Source organism: Entamoeba histolytica, genomic scaffold, assembly GCF_000208925.1.
Source record: "Entamoeba histolytica HM-1:IMSS scf_1104750519027 genomic scaffold, whole genome shotgun sequence".
NCBI classification, from domain to species: Eukaryota; Evosea; order Mastigamoebida; family Endamoebidae; genus Entamoeba; species Entamoeba histolytica.
The window spans coordinates 18,847-40,108 of NW_001915006.1; the positions used below are offsets into that span (position 1 = coordinate 18,847).

Sequence of the window (21,262 nt, forward strand, 5' to 3'; positions counted from 1 at the left end):
TTTTATGATAAAAGAATTATAAAAGATAATTAAAAGAAAATTTCAATGATTCAAAGCCGTATGTCTTTAGCTCCTTGTGATATATAACAGCACATTGGAATAAGAAATATACCATAATATCTCCAAACAGTAAAATAGCATGTTTTGTATTTTGGAATTAATGTATAATCACCATCTAATCCTTTAACATTAATTGTAAATGAAGTAGAATTAGACCATTCACTACATTTATTTATTTCATACAAAACATTTACACGGTCTTTTGTTCCTTTCTTATATAATTGTAAATAAATATCTCTTTTACGTGGATTTTCTATTTCAATTTTTAGTACTGTACCTTCTTGAATAACTTCTTTAATTTGAATTGGAGTACCAAGCACAATAGAAGATGCTGCTATGTTTCGTTCATTTGTTGGAAAATAACGAATATCATATTGACCTTCACAAAGTGAATTAAATTCAATTGTTCCTTTTGAACTATTGATATATTTATATTTTAAATATTTTCTGTTATCACATTCATTAATGTCAAATAATCCTATCCATGAATATCTATTATATTTATCTCCAACATCATATTGAACTTGAATACTTGAATTATTAGGATTACTAACAATAAATAAAATATTATCGTCAAAATATTCAGGAACAGAATAACTTTCTGGTATTTCTGGTGGTGATAAACTCATCAATTATTATTAAGATTTTTTATACCTTTTTGTTAGTAAAAATACTTTTACTTGAAAAATAAAACAATTTAAATGAAATAAAAAACGATAAACATCATTTTATTTCAAAAAAGTTTCCATAATATCTCTAGCTACTGAATCAAAATTAGTATTATCTGAACGAGAAGTCATTCGATAAAGATCTTTAGTATAATAACTTAATTTCATTCGTAAAATTTGATATTCTTGCATATCATTAATAAACTTATCTTTGACAATCAGCTCTCTGAGTTGAGTCAATCCATTGTATGTAATATCTGGTTTATCAACAGAACAATCAACTTCACTTTTCAATGTTAATACTGGTATTAGTGGTTTAAACTTTGACTTAATAAGGTCATCAGGTGAATAAGGTAAAAAGAAAATCCAAGAATAAATATCAACTGAACATTCTGGAATAATTTGTAACATATCAAATAATTGTAATCCACTCAGAATAATCATTGGATCTTTGTCAAATGGTAAATTGAATATTGTTATTAATTCATTTAATATTGTAGGCATTCTCTTTTTTAGTCTTGTGAATGAACATTTTAATAACATTACTTTCAATAATAATAAACCATTAATATAAATTTGTGTACATGGATATTGTTTTATAGTATCAATTAATTTGTCTAATAAAATTTCAACTAATAATTGGTTTTGATCCATAAAAGTATCAAACACTTCATTTTCTCCAGAAAGTAATAAAAATGCAACTCTTTTAAATATTTTGGCTCGTGTTGGAATTTCATTTTCTTTTGTAGTAAATAATTGTCCCGATTTACCAATACTATTAATCATATCAAATAATAGACGTGCTCCATTAGTTGTATAAACTGAATATATTGGTATTTTCCATAAATTTAATAATGTTGGAGATTTAGTAAAGAAATCTTCATTTGTAAAAACATTTATTACAAGTTTACTCCATTTATTTGTTAATTGGTTTCTTTTTGCTAATTCAATGAGAACATTAAGAGAAGCAATATTTATTCCCATATCATTACAAGGATGAAGTAAATTATTTTCAAATTGTTTTCCTAAATCAATCATTGTTGAAATAGAAGAATCATCAAATACAAAAGAAATAATTGGAATAATATCATTTGTGACTATGTTTATAACATCAGAATTAATCAGTAATTCATTATTAACAATATTTGGTTCACTCTCTTCACTATTTTTTGATGGTGTTTTACTCTCATTAACTTCACTTGTTCTTGGTGTTTTACCTTCACTTGACTCACTAAGATGTTCCGGTGTTGATAAAACAGATGAAATACTTTTTCTTTTTTGATTAATTTTAATTGTTTGATTATTTTCTTTCCATTGATGAATAAAAAGCATAAACTTATTAAGAACATTAGTGATTAATTCTTGCCAACCAGTTTCAAGTTTTGTTTGAAGTTTAACATCATTTTGATTCATAGAATCCAAAAAAACTTTAATTGTATGAATATTAGAAAATATTAATTCATCATTATTAATATAACAATTAATGATTGATTGAATATACATTTGAGTTCGATAAATTTCTATTGGAGAAATAATTTTTGAAATTAAAATTTGAAGGAAATTTAATATTTGTTTTCTTGGAATTTCTAAGAACATATTTGTTTCACTAATAACTAATAAAGACCATAACATTTTTACAATTGACTCTTTATCAAATGACTTAAATAAAGAAATGTGTTCATCAGAGAATTCATTTGTAATAATAAGATAATTTGAAACAAATTCTAAAGGAAAAGTGTTAAAGACTTTTTCAATAAAAGCAACACAATTTGTTTGAATTAAGAATAAGTTTGTCGCTTTCATACAAAATTCATATAAGTCGAAATATGTTAATATGATTTGTTTTATTGTTGAAGTAAGGAAATATTTTTGAATTGGTTGTTTTTCTTTTGTACCTTTAACATCAAAAAATACTGAAACAACTAACATAGGTACAAAGAGAACAGCATTTCCTATTTGTTGACCTGCACTAACTTGTTGAGACTGAGGATTTGAATTTTCTTCATATAATGATTTATAGGGGAATAAATTTAGTGAATATTCAAAAAGCTTTCTTTGAATATCGATTATTGGACTAACTTCATCACACAATAATAAAATTTGAGGAGAAATAATACTACACATTTGATTGAGAATAGTTGATAATGCTTGAATCAATAAAACTACAGAAGTTTTATATTCTGTTGATGGAATATAAGAAACACAATCATCAATCATTCTAAGAAAATGTTGACGATAAATATTCTTTTCTTGAGAAATTCCACTAATTAATGTTTGAATAAATAAAGGATATCTAGTAATACATTCATCTGGATGAGTAATATCACTAACTTTCATTAACAATTTAACTAAAGATAATAAATGAAGTTGTAGTTTAGGAGAAGATGTAATAGATTCAGCAAATGAAGATAATACAGTATATTGAATAGAAATACCAATTTTTTTTATTGTTTGATTTTCTTGATAATTAGTAAAAATATTAATTAAAATATCAGTTATTAATGATTGATATTTAAAAATTACATTCTTATTTGAGTTATTAACAATTTTTTTATTTGCTTTTAAATAAATCATTAATGTAGTAATAATAAACAAAAGAAGATTATTTGGTTCTGGTAATTGTTCAATTTGAGGATTAATTTCTTTATATTTATTTAATAAATATTTTGGAACTATTGCTCCTTCTAAAGCTTCAATCATTTTATTATCAATACAACTAAATAAAGTTTCAATCATGTTAAGATGTGTTAACAGAAGGTCATCATTTACTTCAAAATTACAATATTTTGTTCTTTTTTCAAGAGGAATATATAAAGGAATAAGAATTGGTAAAACAACACGACCAATTGTTTCAACATTAAATGAACATTGAATAAAATCAAGGAAATAAGGATCACATGACTGATGATTATAGAATCTTAAAAATAATAATAATGCTCTATTAAAAACTGAATTTTCAATATCGTAAACTAATACTGTTGAATTTTTCCAAAATAACATATATTTTAATAAGTCATCTTCATTTCCATCTTTTAATTTTTCTGTAATAAAGTCATATGTTAGTTGTGGATGAGCAATCCCTATAGTATGGAAAAATAATACAACATCAGTTAATATTGAGTAATTATCTTCATCTAATATTTTCCATAATACTTGATATAATTCATAAATAAATGTTTCATCATCAAGTTGAAGTACATCTTTTTCTTCTTTTTTCCAAATATCATAATAACATTTTGCTGCTCTAGCACGTAATACTGCATTAGGATGTTGTGAGATAAGTCTTTTTAATTCATCTATCCATCCATTATTATTTAATTCTTTTTTTAATAATATTTGAATTCCTTCAATTCCTATTTCTTCTTCTTTTTCATTTTCTTCATTAGATTCTTCATTATTATTTTGTATTTGATATCTTTTAAATGGAGTAATTTCTGCATGAAGTAATTTCATTATATTACAAAATTCTGTAAATAATTTTAATTTAGTCTCAGTTATTCTATCATCTTTTGCAATATAATTTTTCATAAACATTTCAAATACTTTATTTGATTGAATAGTAATTTTCAATAATTCAATATCTTTTTCTTCAGTTTCTTCTAATTTATCTTTAAGACAAAGTTCTATTAAATCATAACATTCTTTTACTCTTTCAATTAACCCATTCTTTTCTACAATTTCAGACAATTTATTTAATACTGAACAAACAACTTTTATTTTAAATTCTTTCATTTCTTCCATTTGTTTTTCATCTCCATGATATGTATTGATAAAAGACAATGTTCTTTTAATAGCATATTCTTTATCGTTTGAAATAAGATTAATAATATTTTCAAATAATATTTTACAATTCATGTTTTTGAGAAATTCTGCTAATAAGTCTACATCTTTTCTTTGTCCTGTTTCTTCTTTTAATTGAAGTAAACAAAGTATGTCTTCAGTAACTTTATGAATAATTTGTTCTCCAAGTATTTGTTTACCAAGTAATTCTTCATAAACAGATATTATGTTTAATATTCCATTTTTCTTTGAATATTCAAACAAATCTGTTAGTGCTTCTTCAAATATATTTTGTGAATATTCTTTATAAAATATTACCATCTTTTCTTTTTCTATGTCTTGGTCTTTAGCATTTAATCCTAAAAGATAAAAATTTACCCTTCTGGTTAATGCACTATCCTTTTTATTTAATAATATTAATATTCGTTCAACAATATATTTAAATTGTTCTTCATTAAATATTCCACTATTTAATTTTATTCTTGTACATAAAATATCTAACATGTCTCTTAATACTAATGATTTTTCATCAGTAAATGTATTTAAAATACCATATAACATTAATTCTCTATTTGCTAATTGTTCTTCTTTTATTGGACAATCAAGTTTAAGTAACATATACGTTAATAATGGTTTTCTACTAATGCTATTTGAACGTAATATATCCCAACATAATTCCCAGAAATATTTCTCATTATTCTTTTTAACTTCATCAATAATTTCAATTGTTTTATCTTTAATTCCTCCAGTGTTTTCTTCCATACCAACTATAACAGAAATAATAAATGCTTTTTGAATATCTGGAATATTTGAAATTAAAGGAAGTATGTATTTAATAATTATATCTAATATCTTTGTTCTAATATCTGTTGCTCCACTTCGTATTAATGGAAAAATTCCTGGTGTAAAACACCAGATATCAGCCATGATTCTGTTTTGTCCTATTCTTTCAAACAATAATGAAAATAATTCTAATACTTGGTTATGCACTCCAGCTGGTATTTGTGGATCTAGTGCTTGTGCCATTCTTCTCATAAATGTTTGTTTAGCCGGAACAACCGGAAACTCTTTGTTATTTTTAATAAATTTAGTAAAGGTTTGAACCATTTGAAGAATATCAGTCCAAACCTTACATCTTTCCATTTGATTTAATAACTTCTCTGCTTCATCATTGAATTTTTGAAACTTATTCTTTTCTTTTTGAGTCGTCAAAAAAGAAAGATCAATATCTTCGTTAATGTTCCTTCTCATTTGTTGGTCTTGTTACTATTTATGAGATGACTAAGATTTTTCATTAATCCTCATTTTCTTCATCTGAACTTTTTCTCTTCATTTCTTCCTCAAAAACGGCTTTTCCTTCATTTAATTCCCTTTTTGTGAGGAAAAAGTTAGCCAGTTAATAACTTCTTTATCCCTACAAAGTTGCCACGTTAGTTTTTATTCTCTAACAAATATCATTTTTGTTTGATAGAAATAAAAATGTCATACAAAAAATATTTATAAAAAAACTATCATGTGATATAAAACAATAAAAATTCATCATTGAAAAGTAATTTTGGGGTTAAAAGAACTGTCAAAAACAATTGATAAATTAATGACAGATTTAAAAAGATTATTGATTAACGTCGAAACTGAACTTGTTGAAGTAAGAAATGAATGGGATGCCATTGTAAATGAAACAGATTTAATCTTATCTAGTGAACCAAAAGAATATTCTGTAATTACATTTCCACCAACAGAGCCATTACTTTCTAAAATTGGTGTTATTGATGGAGAAATCAAAGAGATCAAAGAAAATATTGTTTCTGTTGAAGCAACTAAAAGGATGTTTTTTGTTGCGTTTGTTTATTATTAAGTAAAGAATTTACTCAATATTGAATTAATAAATAATATTCTAGTAAAATAGACCAAATTGAAGAAGAAAGAAAAAGTTTAGTTGAAGAAATTGATGCTAAAGAAACCGAAAAGAAAGATTATATTGACAAAATAAATGATACATCAAAAAAAAATGAAGAACGTGTTGGTATGAGAAAAACAAGAATGGGATTATATGCGAAAGAAAATGAATCACTAAGAGCATCTGAAGCATTAGCTCATGATATTAGTGAGAATATTAATGCAACAGTTTTTATGATTGAAGAACAAGATTCAAGATTATCTCGTACTCAATTAAGATGGAGTGAAATGACAAGTATTTTAGGATTATCTAAAACAGTAATGGATTTAATTCATTCAAGAAATAAAGTTGATAAATTAATTGTTTATGGTGGATTGATTGGCATTATTATTATCATTGTATTGTTATATTATTTCATAAAACATTAATTTATTTCTTCAAATGAATTTAAGAATTATAATAATTATACTAAAAAACAACATTTCTAAAAGTTAAAACAATACCAATTCAAATAATTAGTGATTATTACTTATTATTTCAGAAAATTATTCTTTCTTCAAAAGCTTTTTTTTCTCAAATACCATTAATTTCATAACAAATAAGAAATTACCCTTTTTAATGACAATAAATAACAAAAAATAGCAACATTAAACCATTTAATTTTTATTATTGACAATCAAACATAAGTTGTGTTTTTTTAATATTAGTTTGGCTAGATTTAAACACAAAAACAAAAGAGAAAAAAAAATTAATTAAAGTTCATCGTCTTCAAACGCAAAATAATTATCCAAAATAAATTGAGCTCTTTTTCTGACAGTTGAATTCTTAGAGCTTAACTACTAAAATAAATATCTTTAAGTAATAAAAAAAAACATTTAATAATGAACAAACTGAAAGATCTTCACAAATATTTTCAAAATAGAATTGTTCTAAGATTGATGTTAAATCTAAATTAACTTCATCTGCAAATTTTAAAATATTTAATATTCCTTTTAAAGTAATAGAAATTAATTGTTGTTTTTTTATTTCAGTCATATGGTTTTGTAATATTTGAATAAGTATTGGAAGTATTCCAATACTTTTTTGTAGAGTTAAAGATAATAATTCATTTGAACAACCATATATATAATTTGCTAACGTCCATTCAATATTTTCCTTGACACAACTTCTTTTCTCATCTTCATAAGATTGTATAAGTATTTCAATAAATCCACTACTTTCAAATTGTTTAATTATTTCAATATTTTCACATGCAGCAATATTTGAAAGAATTTGATAAATGTCTGCAATTTCGTCGTTTTGATTTTTTTTAGTTAATTCTTTTAATATATCTAATATTCCATATGATATCATTTTTTCTACAATAAACTCATTTTTAACAATCATATTATTTGCAATTTTTATTGAAGGAATTGATAATTTTATATTATCATTTGGTAAGTATTGAATAACTTTTTCATAGACAATATCATTATCAATTAAATCACTAAATTTTGGTTTACTACTTACATAATAAAATGCCCATAATGCATCTGAAACAGAGTCAATATCATAAATGTCATTTACTTGAACTAAGAAATATTGTATGTATTGACTAACTTCATTATAATTTATTATACTTCCTCTACACATATTAAGAAAGAGCCATGACATTGCATGTTGTAATGATTTATCGGATTTATATTTTTGAAAGAGTGTTGAATAAATATTAATAATACTAAGTTGTGAAATAATTAATTTTAATTCATCAAATGCACTAATATTTGAAAGAATATAAATTGTTGAAATAACTATTGAAATATTATCGCTTTGTAATAATAAATGAACGTGAGAATTAAACCCACTATCAAGAAGATGCTTTGAACATTCTTCACTAAGTGAACAAAAATCATTCAATAGAAAAAGAGTATTAAGTAACGACACTGTTTCCATATTTGGTAATGTTCTAACTAAATACGGAATAATCCCAGATTTAATTATTAATGATTGTTGTAATGATTCGTTTGATAAATACGACCTAAGTGTTGGAATTAATGATAAATTTCCTTGGTTCATTACGTCATTACATTGTTGAGAAATAACCTCAATTGTTGGTAATATTGGAACGTTAATAACTTCACTACTAATTTGATTTCTTTTTTGTTCCATCATTTCTCTCCTTCGACTTCTTCTCATATCATTTCTTAACTCTTGTTTATCTTTCAATATTTGTTCCATTCTTCAACAACTTTTGGTTTTTCAAGTAAAAGGGTTTTATAAATAACATAAAAATAATTAAAAAAAAAAATGTTTTATGAAATATAATTGTAAATGTCTTTGTTAGAATCATACTCCAAATATTCTTTGATTACCATTTCATCAAGATAAGGCTGAATGAGTTTTGCATCGACAACTAAGTCATCAGATTGTATCATAGAAATGATTTGTTTTTTTGTTGCTGACTTGGCTCTTTTCATTGTTCTAACAATCTTGGCTTGAATAGCTAAACTAGTATCTTTGATGATAGACTCTTCCTTTATTTTTTGTTTTGAAATTACTTTATGTGTTGAGATATTAACATCTTCCTGAATTGGAATAATTTTATTATTTGTATCAATTAAATTCATTTTCTTCAAAAATGAAATAACTCCTTCTCCACCAATAACTTTATTTTTAAATTCATCTTCTGTTAAATTTCCTTCACTCGCCATAATTAATGCTACTGCTTGACTATGATTTAACGTATGAATTCCTTTACACCCATTAAATTGTATATTATAAATTGATGACTTATGTAAGAATCTTAACATTCTTTTAACATATTTTTTATGATAAAATCCAACAAACATAACAATAATAGGTTTTAAAGCTTCTAATGGTGGTACAGAAACAAATGTTAATGGCCAAATATGATTAGTAGCAATTAAAACATTAATTTGCATTGATGTGTGTAAACATTGATAATATGTTGTTTTCATAAATTGATGAGATAATTCTGAAGATTCTTTTGAATCAGCAATCATTCGTTTTGTTATATAAATGAAACTACCTCCAGTTGATGGACTAACAGACTGTAAAAACTTATGTGGAACTTCTTTTCCATTAACAAGAGCAACTCCAATGAATGATATTAATGAAGTATGAATAGAGTCTTTAATTTCACAAATGTTATATAATTCCATTGCAACACTCATTTCATTATCTTTCATCAATTCAACAGCAACTGTTTTAACACCAAATCCTTTAGACAACAAATTATTAAGAACATTTTTAAGACTATTACTAAAATCTGTAACTTCTGGATAATGTGCTTGTATAAAATTTTTCCAATACATATAATTAATAATAATTTGTTTTTCTTCTTTTTCTTTAAAATCATTTACTAAGAACTCTTTTAATACTTCATCAAATTTACTAGAAAGTCCAATAGTTTTTGAGGCACGATAAATTGTTTGAGTATATTCAAATTTTGAAGTGAAGTGTTGAATAAAAATAGAAGTAAACTTTTCTAATGACTCTTGACCAAATATTTTGGTATATAATACTTTTTCTACCTCTTCTCGAACAGATAAAGGAACTGTCTTTTCACAATAATGATAAATGACAACAAAATTATTTTCGAGATTATTAAAATGATTTAATACAAAGGTACAATATTTTAAGATTTCTTGTGTTTTATTATCTTCTTGATTAATATATGAAGAACAACTTGCCATATCCCATAAATTAGTATAGAATTGAGTTAATTTTAATTCAGCCTTTTTAGAAAGTTCAGTATTAGAAGATGTATAATAACCCATTTCTTTATTAATATTAGGATCTAATTGGCCAACAAGAGGTGTATAAAAATAATTTCTAAGTCCATTTAAGAATACTTGTTCTGGTGTTGGGAAAGAAGAGAATTTTTGAGATCTGATCATAGGAATAGTTATGTAGATAGGATATAGTACAATCTTCATCATCTTTCTAAGATGAGATAGTGTTTGAATAAATGTTAAATATGACACTAAAATTTTATTTGGTGAGAAAGACTCAAAGGTCTTTAAGACTTTAGCAAAGAATTCTTGTAAAGACTTATCTAATAACTCATATAACTGACATACTCTCTCAGTAGTTTGATGAGAAATTATTTCAGATACCATAGAATTAATTTTCATAACTTCAGAAATAGATGGTGATTCTCCATTAATACTTTTTAGTAATATCGTCCAAATAGTATTGAACAACTTCATCTGTCGTTTAAAAAAAAATTTTAGTTTCTTTTTAAAAGAACTATTTAATTATGAAGATTAAATTATTATTTTTTCTATTGATGTTTGTATTTAAAAACATAAAATTATTATAAATAACATTTTTATTTCTAAAAAAAGATAATTAGGTTTTTTAAAAAAAAATTATGGAAAAACAATAACAATGGACAATGATTGGATGCCTTATGCAAATGAACCTGAACCACCTCAAGGACAACTCATTCCATTTATCACATCACCACCACAACTCTGTGAAGAAGTTATAAAATTATTAGGTGTTACAGAAAAAGATAAAATAATTGATGTTGGATGTGGAGATGGTAGAATAGTTATAAGTGCCGTTGAGTTAACTCATTGTAAAGGAGTTGGGATTGATATTAATCAAGATTTGATTGATGGTTGTATAAAAGAAATGAATGAAAAAAAATTAAATACTTATCTTCACTTTCAAGTCGATGACTTTTCACGACCAGATTTTGACTTTTATCAATGTGATTGTGTATGTTTTTATTTTGTCCCAAGGATTATTAAGATGATGAAACCAAAGGTGTTAGAATATTTAAGAGCAGATCATTCAAGAAGGTGTGTTTCAATAAGATTTCCAATAAAAAACATTATTCCAACAAAAGTGAATGAAGCAATGAAACTTTATTATTATGATTGGCAAAGTAAAGAAGGTAAATATGGAACCAATGAAGATGATTGTTTGTTACCAGCATTTTAAATGAATTTAATTTAAAAAAGAAAAAAAAGTCAATTATTTGTTTTTCTTCTTCAATGATATTCTTAATAATTAATGCATATCTCCAATAATACCGTTATCATGAATATCAACATTGAAATAAGCACCTGATTCTAATACTCTCTTTGTATTATCTTCAAAAATCATAGCTTTTTCAATATCTCTTTGTAATTGCATACATCCACGGATTCTATTTTCTAAAATAATTTGAGGTTCATTAGTAGTATAAATGTCTAATGTATTTTTACCAATTAATATTTGATTTTCATGATCAATTACTGCATCAATAACATTATCTTGAATACATTTAGCAACAATAAATTCAGTATCTTCAACACTATCTAATTGTAGTTTCTTTTGAATTTCTGATAATCCAATTCTACTGTATGAAACATAAATCTTTCTAATAGCAGTTTTAATAACATTTTGTCTAATACGAATAACTAATCCATTTGTTTTATCTTCTGTAAACCAATCTTTAAATTCCTCAACTACTTTCTTAAATTCTTCTAAACCACCAACTTGAACTGCTTGAGTTAATCTATAATATGGAAGAAGTGCTTTTAACATTCCATTTTGTAAAAATACATTTCTTCTTGGAATTTCTCCCATTAATAATTGAACAAGAGTTAACCATTTAGTTACACAAACATGAAATCCATATGCTTTTGGTAATTGTGGTGCTTTTCTTATAGCTGTTGTTAATGAGTCATAAGCGTCTGAATATTTTAAATGAATACATTGAATTCTTCCAAGATAATAATAATAACGAGCTTGTTGTTGATTAGAGACACTTTGGTTAATTAAACTTTTTGTAATAAACTTTTCACAAACTGAGTATTGTGATGTAGCCAAATAACAACGAACAATAAGATTAGTTAATGTAGCTTTTGTTTCATTAGCTTGTCTTAATGTTGCTGTAGTATGAGCTATTAATAATTGATCAATGATAGTTACTTTACAAAGCTCTGCAGCACGTTCATAATAAAAATATAATTTTGCAATTAAAGCATCTGTAGAAATATGTAATAAATGTGCACGACTAACTGATTGTTGTGCCCAAAAGAAGGCTTCAGGATATTTTTGATTATCAAGACAAGCAATCACAACTAATAATAATATATAACTTTCTATTTCTAAATCACCAATTGGCAATATTTCATTTAATGTAACTGATGGTAATGGTTGAAGAATATTAACATCATTTCCTGATGATGGAAAATGTGAAATAGTAAATGACCTCAATGGAGAATATAATAATGAAGTTGTTTTAACATGTTTTTCTACAGCACTAAGAAGAATATTAGGTCTAAATAAATGTTTACGTAACCATGCTGTTTGATGATTTAATTTATTCATTAATCGTTCTCCTTTTTCTGTAACACTTTTTTGAATAACTTGAATAGCACTATTAATGGTGTTAGTCACTTGATTATCTAATTGATCAATTCCTTTTTGAATTTCTACTTCCATTTCCTTTCTATTTGATTTTTTAGTACTTGAAGTTTTTATTTTTTACTTTTTGAAGTTTTATTTTTTTTTCATTATTTCTAAAAATTCACTTCTTACTTTCCTAAAATTTTGTTTTATTAAAAAATATTGTTATAAAAAAATGTTAAATAACACAAAGCATTTCAATTAGAAGAGATCACCAAATCCTCCGAAGTCTTCCTCTTCTTCTTCTTCTTTTTTCTCTTCTTTCTTTTCTTCAGCTTTAGTCTCAGTTTGTGCAGCAGTAGCGGCTGGAGCAGCAGCTGCAACAGCCATTGATCCCATTTGTTTCTTTCCAGCTTCAATTACTTCCCAAACATTTTTACCATTCATAGCATCAAAAACTTGTTTGACTTTAGCTTCATCAATTTCAGCACCAGCAGCAGTAAGAATTTCTTTAACCTTAGCTTCTTCTGCGTGTTCGTGTCCAATAGTACAAAGGATATAAGCTGCGATGTATTGCATAATGGTTAAAAGGGTTACTTTTTTTTAGTTTTAATAATTTCTTTTTATTAATTATAGCTTTAATATAAGAAATAATAATGAATATAAGAAAAGAACTAAAAATTTCATAAATGTATAATAATTTAGGACTACGAACAGTCCGTGGAACTGGTACTTCTGGGTATGTTCAAATGAGTAAATCATATCTAAAAAAGAATACTGAAAATGTTGGTAGTCAGTACTATATGACCAAACCAAAAAAGAATAATTTCATGGATCAGGAGATTATTGAACATGAATTACGTAGAAAAATAGAAATTATGGTATTAGAATGGGTAGAAAAAAATTGTAAAACAATGGATGAGAAAGCAAAACAAGAAAAAATTAAAGAACAAAGAAAATATTATCAAGAAAAAATTAACGATGAAATAATTAATAAAAAAAAAGAATTAGAAAGAATTAGAAGAGCTTGTAAAGTAAAAGAAAGTCCAGATAAAGACTTTGATATTACCACAGAAGTATTAAAAAGAATTATTGAAGAAAATAATAACTAATTGTTTATTAATATGGTTTGATATTATAAACTGATAACATTAAAGAAACGTCCATCAACAGAATCTTGGTGAATATGGAAGACTATTTTTTCCTGATCAAGGTCAAGAATTGATTTAAACTTACTTCCAATCAATTTCACAGCTTTAGAATCATCATGCTCCCCTACCCATAAAGAAATCCTTATTTGATTTTTTTTACAATTAAAAACACACCCTTTGACTAACTCACTTGAAGGAAAATCTTCTCCAATGCATGCTAAAATAGTGTTTAACCACTTTTCCTCAATTCCTTCATTCTTCATAGTTTTACTACAATAATGAATCCATCTACCTCCATTTTTATTTTGTGCATCTTCCCATTTTGGTTCAATACCCTTTCTAAATAGATAATAACTACTCATACAAACTAAATCAGAGGCTTTGATGATATTGTTGTACATTCTCCAAAAGTTTTCAACAGTACCAAAACAATAAACCTCTTTTGTGTTTGACCCATACGGAATACTTTCATTTGAAGGTTGGTCATACCATAATGTCCAAGAAGTATTTAATTTATGTTGACCATCAATAGGTTCAGCGTTTAACGTCATAGTCAATTGATGTGGTTCTAATACTTTCACACTCATATAATTACAATAACTGTTTATAAAATATTTCCAAACGTTTATATAGGTAGTAAAGATTAAAAAGTGATAATTGACAAAAAAATGATAATCACTTTCTTTTTGAGGATTTTAAATTAGGTTGAAATTTATTTCTTTTCAAAATTTATGTTGAAATGATATAATTATCTTTCTATTTACTCATAACTTTTAGGATTTATTTAATCAAAGCTGGATATAATAGACTTCAGTTTATATAGCTCAACGTAATAATTAGCTTATTTATTGTTCGTAAATAGAAAAAACTCCTAACTATTTTGAAAGTAAGAATATAAATTTTAATTTGTTTAGTATTTTGTGTAAGGAGAAATCGAAAAAAAATGATATTAGACAATGTTTTTTTTTTCTACTTTATAGTATAACCATTAACTTTAACAAACAAATTCACATCAAAGAAGTACCATTATTTCTACTACTCACTATGTTATTAATGGATTAATCTCATCAAAGTATTTTCACATATTATATTATTTGTTGTAGTTGAAAAAGAAAATCAAAAAAAAAATTGTTAACAAAAATACAATGATATTTGACTTTAAAAAAAATTCTTTTTGATTTGGCTTTCCTCAACTAGTGCTTCTGTTAATGCTTCATGAAACTTTGCTACTATGATAGGTTGTTCATATTTTAACATACAAATAATTAGTTGAAGGTCTGCTTTTTGTAAGTCAAGACAAGACTCCATTTTTTCTATTATTGTTTTACCAAATGGAATATTTAGTGTCAATAGTTCATTATATAAAATACTTGCTTTACTCATTAATAAGATTGATATCTCCTTAAATAGGTATTTAGCTATTAATGTTTTACGTTTATCAATTAATTCAATAGATCGTTTTACAAGGTCTTCAATAATAAATTCATGTTCTAAAGGAAGTAATAATTCAATTGGACTTATTTGAGGAAATGGATTTTCAAGTTTTAATGCTTTGTCAATGATATTAATGAAATAACTTGCTCTTGACGCATAATAAGAAATTATATTAACTTCTTTCATTGTCTCTACTGAAAGTTGTTTTGTTACAATGAGACATAAAGGAAAAGGAAAAATAAAATAATCTGTTGGTTCGATAGCTGTAACAAACTGAACAGTAAAAAAAGGATTGATTTGAACAGTAAGATTATTTGAATGTAACTCTATCATTGTTGGAGATGAAAATTGGTCCAATAACAATGAAATATCATTAATTTCATCTGTAGAAGTTGGAACACAAACAGTGTAATAACTTCGAAGATAACCAGAAATAATTGCTGAAATATATCGAGTACGTTCCATAAATGAATGACCTTCATAAATGAATTGTAATTGAAGATGGTATTGTTTTTTTGAGTATAATAATTGAATAAATTCATCAATTTTATCAATAAATGTAAGTAATTGTTCATTAAGATAATTTGTTGATTCTTCCCTATTTATTGTTATATTTAGTAATTGATAATAAAAGAAGATACGATTAATGTAATCATAAAATGAATCATGAAATGATTTGTGATTAATTATTCCTTTAGGTAAATACACTCCAACATCAACAACAATCACTGGATATCCTGTTGGACATGTAACCATAAATGGTATATGAAGAGTAAAAACAACAATGTCAACATCATTTTCATCAAATTTTTGAACTCCAAACTCATATTGATAATATGTTGGAATGTGTGTAGTTTGAATTCTTATTTCTGTTGGTCTATCAACATGAATTGATGCTTTTAAAGGAATTGATTTATAATATTGATTCATTCCATAACTTATAATTTTACTTTGTATTTCTTGTATCCGAGGAGTGTTTTGACAATACTCCATCATCAATTGACGTTTAGCCAAATCTGGATAAGATATAACATTCAATAAAAATATATGACTTTCATGTTGTTCTTGTTTAAGTTTAAATGTTCTTGGTATTTTCCATTGTGTTTCAGTTAGTAAATCCTTAGTTGTAACTTCTCCTAATAATGTTTGAAAATTCCCCCAAATAACTCCCCAATGCTCGTGAAGGTTATGTGAAGCCATAGACTTAATTTTAAAGAAAGAGCTTTTGAGTCTACTTGGTGATTCATTAATTTCAAGAGCTTCTGAACGAGGGATCTTATAAGACATTTCACTAAACACTTAATTTCTAATTCTTTTTTTTCTTCTGCAAATTCCATTAATACAGAAAGTTCTTAGTGTTTGGAAAAAGATTAAAAAAGAAGGGAGTTTTTCGCTATAAAAATTCATGTTTATTAAGAGAAAATAAGAAAAAATCAAAAGAAGATTTAATATTAACTAATTGATGATTGAATTTAATGAATTATTATTTTTTTATAACAACTATTCTTAAAACATATTTATCACTAGTCAGTACTATAATCTCTTGATTTTTTTTTAGAGTTATAATCCACAAATGTTTTATATTAATATTCTTTCATTATATTTAAATAAAGTTTTGTTATTTCTATTTGTTTTTGACTTTTTGGCATGAGTCATTTTGATGAAAAATATTAACTCGAAAATATAATAATTTCAAGTCTATTTAGCTCATTTTATGAAGTTGTTTGATTATTATTTTTTATTGTTTTTATTGATACTTTTTTCATTAGTAAATTAAAAAACAGTACTATAATATATAAAATGAAATTATTTTTGTGTCACATTTTATTTTTCTTTTTGTTATAATAACTCTAATAAGTCAAAATTTAAAGAGAAAATATTTCAATAAAAATTATACATTTAAATGTGTCATATCTTATTATTTAACATAAAAAATGTTTAAATTTTTCTTTTCTTATAAATGTTTTAATACTCACAATATCATTACTAGTTATATAAAACATTAAATAACTTATTTAATGGTTAGGCTGAAGTACCTTTTTGAAAAAATTAATAAAACAAATTTTTGATATTTTAATTTACTAAAAAGATATTAAAATTTTAAAAAAAAAATTATTATTATTTTTAAAACTTTGAATAACAAGAAGATTTTTTTATTTCTTTTATACAAACTAAAAAATACTAATGATTTAAATATTTTATATTGAAAGAAAAGCACAAGGCAAAAATAATTAAGAAAAACAAAAAAATAGGGTTTAACAAAATGAACAATACAGATTTAGATTATGTCTACTGAACCAATTACCAACAACGAAGTTAAAGAAGTGTCTCAACAAAACACTCCAAAACAACCAAAAAAAGAGACAAAAAAAGAACAATTAAAATTCCTTGTAAAGACACCTAAAGGAACTCGTGATTATTTCCCTAAAACCATGAATGCAAGAGAAACTGCTATTCAAACTATTACTAGATGTTTCAGAAGACATGGTGCTGTTACCATTGATACTCCAGTATTTGAATTAAAAGATATTCTTACATCAAAATATGGAGAAGAAGGAGGAAAACTTATTTATGACTTAGCTGATCAAGGAGAAGGTGAAAAGTTATCAATGAGATATGATTTGACTGTTCCTTTTGCAAGATATCTTGCTACTAATGGAGTCAAAAAGATTAAAAGATATCAAATTGGTAAGGTTTATAGAAGAGATCAACCATATATGACACGTGGAAGACAGAGAGAATTTTGTCAATGTGATTTTGATATTGCAGGTGAATATGATCCAATGATTCCTGATGCAGAAATTGTATCTATTCTTAATGAAGTTTTAACTGATTTAGAGATTGGAACATTCAGAATTAAGATTAATCATAGAAAACTTTTAGATGCAATTTTTGTTCTTGCGGGTGTTCCAAGAGAAAAGTTCCCAGCAATTTTCAGTGCAGTAGATAAATTAGATAAAGTTTCATGGGAGGATGTTGAAAAAGAAATGGTAGAAGTTAAAGGACTTGATAGGGCTGTTGCACAGAAAGTTGGAGAATATGTTAAAATGCATGATAAACCAAAGGTAATGTATCAAAAACTTGTTGATATGAAATTAGGAGAAACAGCTAAAGATGCAATGAATGATATGAAGTTATTGATTGAATATTGTGATGCTTTAGGATGTTTAGATAATGTTGAATTTGATATGAGTCTTGTTAGAGGATTAGATTATTATACAGGAGTCATTTTTGAAGCAGTTATGGTAGTTGGAAATACATCTGTAGGATCTATTGCAGGAGGAGGAAGATACGATAATTTAGTCGGTATTTTCGGAGCAAATAAGATTCCATGTGTTGGATTTTCAGTTGGACTTGAAAGAATTATGATTATATTAGAAGAGAAATTAAGTAAAAGTTCTAAGTTATATGAAGCTCAAACTGAGGTATTTGTTGCTTCTGTTGATAAGAATAGACTTATTAATAGACTTCAATATTTAAATAGACTTTGGGAAGTTGGTATTTATGCAGAAACATTACAAAGAGTAAATCCAAAAATTAAACAAGAACTAAGAGATGCAGATGAAATTGGATGTAGGTTTGCTGTTATTTTCGGTGGTTCTGAGTTAGAAGAAAAGAAAGTTGTTTTGAAAAATTTAATTACTCAAAAACAACTTACTATTGATGATGATAAACTTATTCCTGCTCTTGTTTATCGTTTAACACATAAAGACACTTATTTAACTGAAGACCCTGAAATGTTTGCCACTGAAGAAGAAGTCAAACAATTTAAACAAGTAAGACATCAATTAAATGTATTTAATTAAATTTAAATACAATAAACATTTAATTGAGTAGTTTTGAATGTAAATATAATTTTTAGTCATTTTATTTTAATTGTATTAATGATATATGATATATCAAAAATATAAAGTATTACAACATACATAATAATATATTTATTTAAACCAGAAACAGAATTAAATGACAATAATTAATTTAGTTGTGTTATTTAATATAGTCAATAAAATTAGCTGGAACTAAGCCTCGTTTTCCATTTAATTCAGCCATCCACCAATCACCAGAATTATCATAAATATTAATAATATCCCCTTCTCTTAATGATAATTCAGTAGAATCAGATGCTTCATAATCATACAATGCTTTCATACTCAAAATTGGTCGATTTGGTAAGGGAATTTCTTCTGGTTTTGAAACAATTGGAGTTGAAGAGTTTTGAGTTATTTCTTTTATTTCATCTTGGGTTTTGTTTTGATTATTTTGAAGACTTATATTGTTTTGGTCTTCAGTTTGATTATTCTCATTTGTTTTTTCTTGTTCTTCATTAACTTCAATAACATCATTTTTATTTTCTTCTGGAATGGTAATAACTTCACTACTTTCATCAGTATTTTCTGATGATGTACTATGTAGCTTATCTTCTTCTTGACTTGATTCACTACTTTCCAATGTTTTATTTTCTTCCTTTTCAGTACTGATATCATCACTTTCACTACTACTACTATCAAATGGGTTTTGTTCTTTTTTCTCAGTATGTTCTGGTTTATGTGTTATATCATTACTCTCTTTTTCTTTTTCCTGTTGTGTTTGACGTTCTTCTTTTTTTTCTTCTTCTGTTTGACCAAGAGAAGAAGAGACAATAGTCTCATTTTTTTTTATTTTATACTGACTTTCTTCTTCAATTTCTTTCTTAATGCCATTAATTATTTCATTTTTTAATTTCATTTCTTGGCTCATTAGTGATGGTTTTGAAGGTGTTTTAGGTAATGTTTTTTCAGGAACATGTTTTGCAGAAACACTAGTACTACCTGTGGATGATGACGTGGTTATTTTATGTTTTCTTCTTTGAATAAAGTCATAACAATGTAATTCACTAATATAACTGTGAAGTGGTTCAGTAATAACATACTGAGGGGCAGCACCTTGTTCTCCACCAAATTTACTTATAATAGATAATGCTTCATTAACACCATCTCTTTTTTTCATTTCAAGTTCAACTACAGCACGAAATAATGTACTTCTATATTTAACAACCATATTCATCATAAGACACATGTCTTGGATTAATTCATTTCTTAGTTCATGATAAGCAACATCTGCAAATTCTTCTTTTTCAAGTAATTCATCAATACCTTTTTGGTTTTTCTTTTTTTTCATTTCTCTGACACGACTTTGTGATAATTCCCAGTCAATCTTTCTATCTTTCATTATTTTTTTTCTATCCTCTAATTCATTATATTGAATAATACATGAATGAGCATTAGAATATAATATTTCATATGCAGTAGCATAGTCATATTCTGCCATTTGTCTAATTTGACAAGAAGAGTTAAATTGTAATACGTGATTATAAATGTCATCTTCTTGATTAAATATCTGAAGAAAAGAATCTCCAATCTTCAAAAGACTTTGGGGTGTTTTTCTAATAACATTTAAATGTGTTGATAACGAATTCATAATATGTTGAAATTGACATTGTTGAATTTTAAATTCATTGTCAATCGTTTCAAACTCTTCGTCAACTTCTTTTATCTCTTCATTTCTTTTTTCTTTAACACTTTTACTTGCAGAGTAAATTTTTCTATTAACAATATCAAGGGCAGTCTTCATTTGCTATTCTTCTTTATTTTTTTTAGTTTTCTCTTTTATTTTTTTAATTCCTTTTTCGATTCAAGTTTTTTGTTTCAAGCCAAAATGAACTTAATATTAACGGTTTATGTTCTGGACTTCATTATCATCATTATTATTTGTTAATTGCTTTGCACAGTTTGACCAATGTCAAACAAGAGAAATAGTTAATTGTGAAGATTTTATTAGTTATAAAATTTTTATTAATGAAACTCAAAAAAGAAGTAACAATTATTGCGAAAACACTCAAGTTCAAAGATATGCTTATTTTGTTCAAATACAAAGTCATCAAAATG

General features: G+C 25.4%; 13 protein-coding genes across 13 annotated transcripts; 4 read left to right on the forward strand and 9 right to left on the reverse strand.

Annotated features, from left to right (window-relative positions):
• Nucleotides 1–50: 50 nt before the first annotated feature.
• Nucleotides 51–689, reverse strand: EHI_179910 (uncharacterized protein; the record flags this gene model as incomplete). Its single annotated transcript, XM_650484.1, has 1 exon — nt 51–689. The coding sequence occupies one exon, from the start codon at nt 687–689 to the stop codon at nt 51–53; it is 639 nt and encodes a 212-aa protein (XP_655576.1).
• A 99-nt stretch (nt 690–788) lies between these two features.
• EHI_179920 (uncharacterized protein) lies at nt 789–5,759 on the reverse strand (the record flags this gene model as incomplete). Its single annotated transcript, XM_650483.1, has 1 exon — nt 789–5,759. One exon carries the CDS (start codon nt 5,757–5,759, stop codon nt 789–791), a length of 4,971 nt encoding a protein of 1,656 aa, XP_655575.1.
• A 343-nt stretch (nt 5,760–6,102) lies between these two features.
• Nucleotides 6,103–6,833, forward strand: EHI_179930 (uncharacterized protein; the record flags this gene model as incomplete). Its single annotated transcript, XM_650482.1, has 2 exons — nt 6,103–6,347; nt 6,407–6,833. 2 exons carry the CDS (start codon nt 6,103–6,105, stop codon nt 6,831–6,833), a joined length of 672 nt encoding a protein of 223 aa, XP_655574.1.
• Nucleotides 6,834–7,157: 324 nt separating this feature from the next.
• On the reverse strand, nt 7,158–8,622 carry EHI_179940 (uncharacterized protein; the record flags this gene model as incomplete). Its single annotated transcript, XM_650481.2, has 2 exons — nt 7,158–7,241; nt 7,297–8,622. 2 exons carry the CDS (start codon nt 8,620–8,622, stop codon nt 7,158–7,160), a joined length of 1,410 nt encoding a protein of 469 aa, XP_655573.2.
• Nucleotides 8,623–8,696: 74 nt separating this feature from the next.
• EHI_179950 (uncharacterized protein) lies at nt 8,697–10,616 on the reverse strand (the record flags this gene model as incomplete). The annotated part of the gene is made up of 1 exon (XM_650480.1): nt 8,697–10,616. One exon carries the CDS (start codon nt 10,614–10,616, stop codon nt 8,697–8,699), a length of 1,920 nt encoding a protein of 639 aa, XP_655572.1.
• Nucleotides 10,617–10,797: 181 nt separating this feature from the next.
• EHI_179960 (SAM-dependent methyltransferase, putative) lies at nt 10,798–11,358 on the forward strand (the record flags this gene model as incomplete). The annotated part of the gene is made up of 1 exon (XM_650479.1): nt 10,798–11,358. One exon carries the CDS (start codon nt 10,798–10,800, stop codon nt 11,356–11,358), a length of 561 nt encoding a protein of 186 aa, XP_655571.1.
• Nucleotides 11,359–11,427: 69 nt separating this feature from the next.
• On the reverse strand, nt 11,428–12,849 carry EHI_179970 (proteasome regulatory subunit, putative; the record flags this gene model as incomplete). Its single annotated transcript, XM_650478.1, has 1 exon — nt 11,428–12,849. The coding sequence occupies one exon, from the start codon at nt 12,847–12,849 to the stop codon at nt 11,428–11,430; it is 1,422 nt and encodes a 473-aa protein (XP_655570.1).
• Nucleotides 12,850–12,997: 148 nt separating this feature from the next.
• On the reverse strand, nt 12,998–13,335 carry EHI_179980 (60S acidic ribosomal protein P2, putative). The gene has a single exon (XM_650477.2). The coding sequence runs from the start codon at nt 13,330–13,332 to the stop codon at nt 13,015–13,017; it is 318 nt and encodes a 105-aa protein (XP_655569.1). The 5' UTR covers nt 13,333–13,335; the 3' UTR covers nt 12,998–13,014.
• Nucleotides 13,336–13,442: 107 nt separating this feature from the next.
• On the forward strand, nt 13,443–13,865 carry EHI_179990 (uncharacterized protein; the record flags this gene model as incomplete). The annotated part of the gene is made up of 1 exon (XM_650476.1): nt 13,443–13,865. One exon carries the CDS (start codon nt 13,443–13,445, stop codon nt 13,863–13,865), a length of 423 nt encoding a protein of 140 aa, XP_655568.1.
• Nucleotides 13,730–14,542, reverse strand: EHI_180000 (eukaryotic translation initiation factor 4E, putative). Its single transcript, XM_650475.2, has one exon. It carries the CDS (start codon nt 14,489–14,491, stop codon nt 13,889–13,891), a length of 603 nt encoding a protein of 200 aa, XP_655567.1. The 5' UTR covers nt 14,492–14,542; the 3' UTR covers nt 13,730–13,888.
• A 520-nt stretch (nt 14,543–15,062) lies between these two features.
• Nucleotides 15,063–16,625, reverse strand: EHI_180010 (uncharacterized protein; the record flags this gene model as incomplete). The annotated part of the gene is made up of 1 exon (XM_650474.1): nt 15,063–16,625. The coding sequence occupies one exon, from the start codon at nt 16,623–16,625 to the stop codon at nt 15,063–15,065; it is 1,563 nt and encodes a 520-aa protein (XP_655566.1).
• A 998-nt stretch (nt 16,626–17,623) lies between these two features.
• Nucleotides 17,624–19,144, forward strand: EHI_180020 (histidyl-tRNA synthetase, putative; the record flags this gene model as incomplete). Its single annotated transcript, XM_650473.1, has 1 exon — nt 17,624–19,144. One exon carries the CDS (start codon nt 17,624–17,626, stop codon nt 19,142–19,144), a length of 1,521 nt encoding a protein of 506 aa, XP_655565.1.
• A 181-nt stretch (nt 19,145–19,325) lies between these two features.
• EHI_180030 (uncharacterized protein) lies at nt 19,326–20,948 on the reverse strand (the record flags this gene model as incomplete). Its single annotated transcript, XM_650472.1, has 1 exon — nt 19,326–20,948. One exon carries the CDS (start codon nt 20,946–20,948, stop codon nt 19,326–19,328), a length of 1,623 nt encoding a protein of 540 aa, XP_655564.1.
• Nucleotides 20,949–21,262: the final 314 nt, after the last annotated feature.

Bases quoted from the DNA above. Each gene is read 5' to 3' on its own strand.
- EHI_180000 (XM_650475.2), bottom strand. From the start codon at position 14,491: ATGAGTGTGAAAGTATTAGAACCACATCAATTGACTATGACGTTAAAC.
- EHI_179980 (XM_650477.2), bottom strand. From the start codon at position 13,332: ATGCAATACATCGCAGCTTATATCCTTTGTACTATTGGACACGAACAC.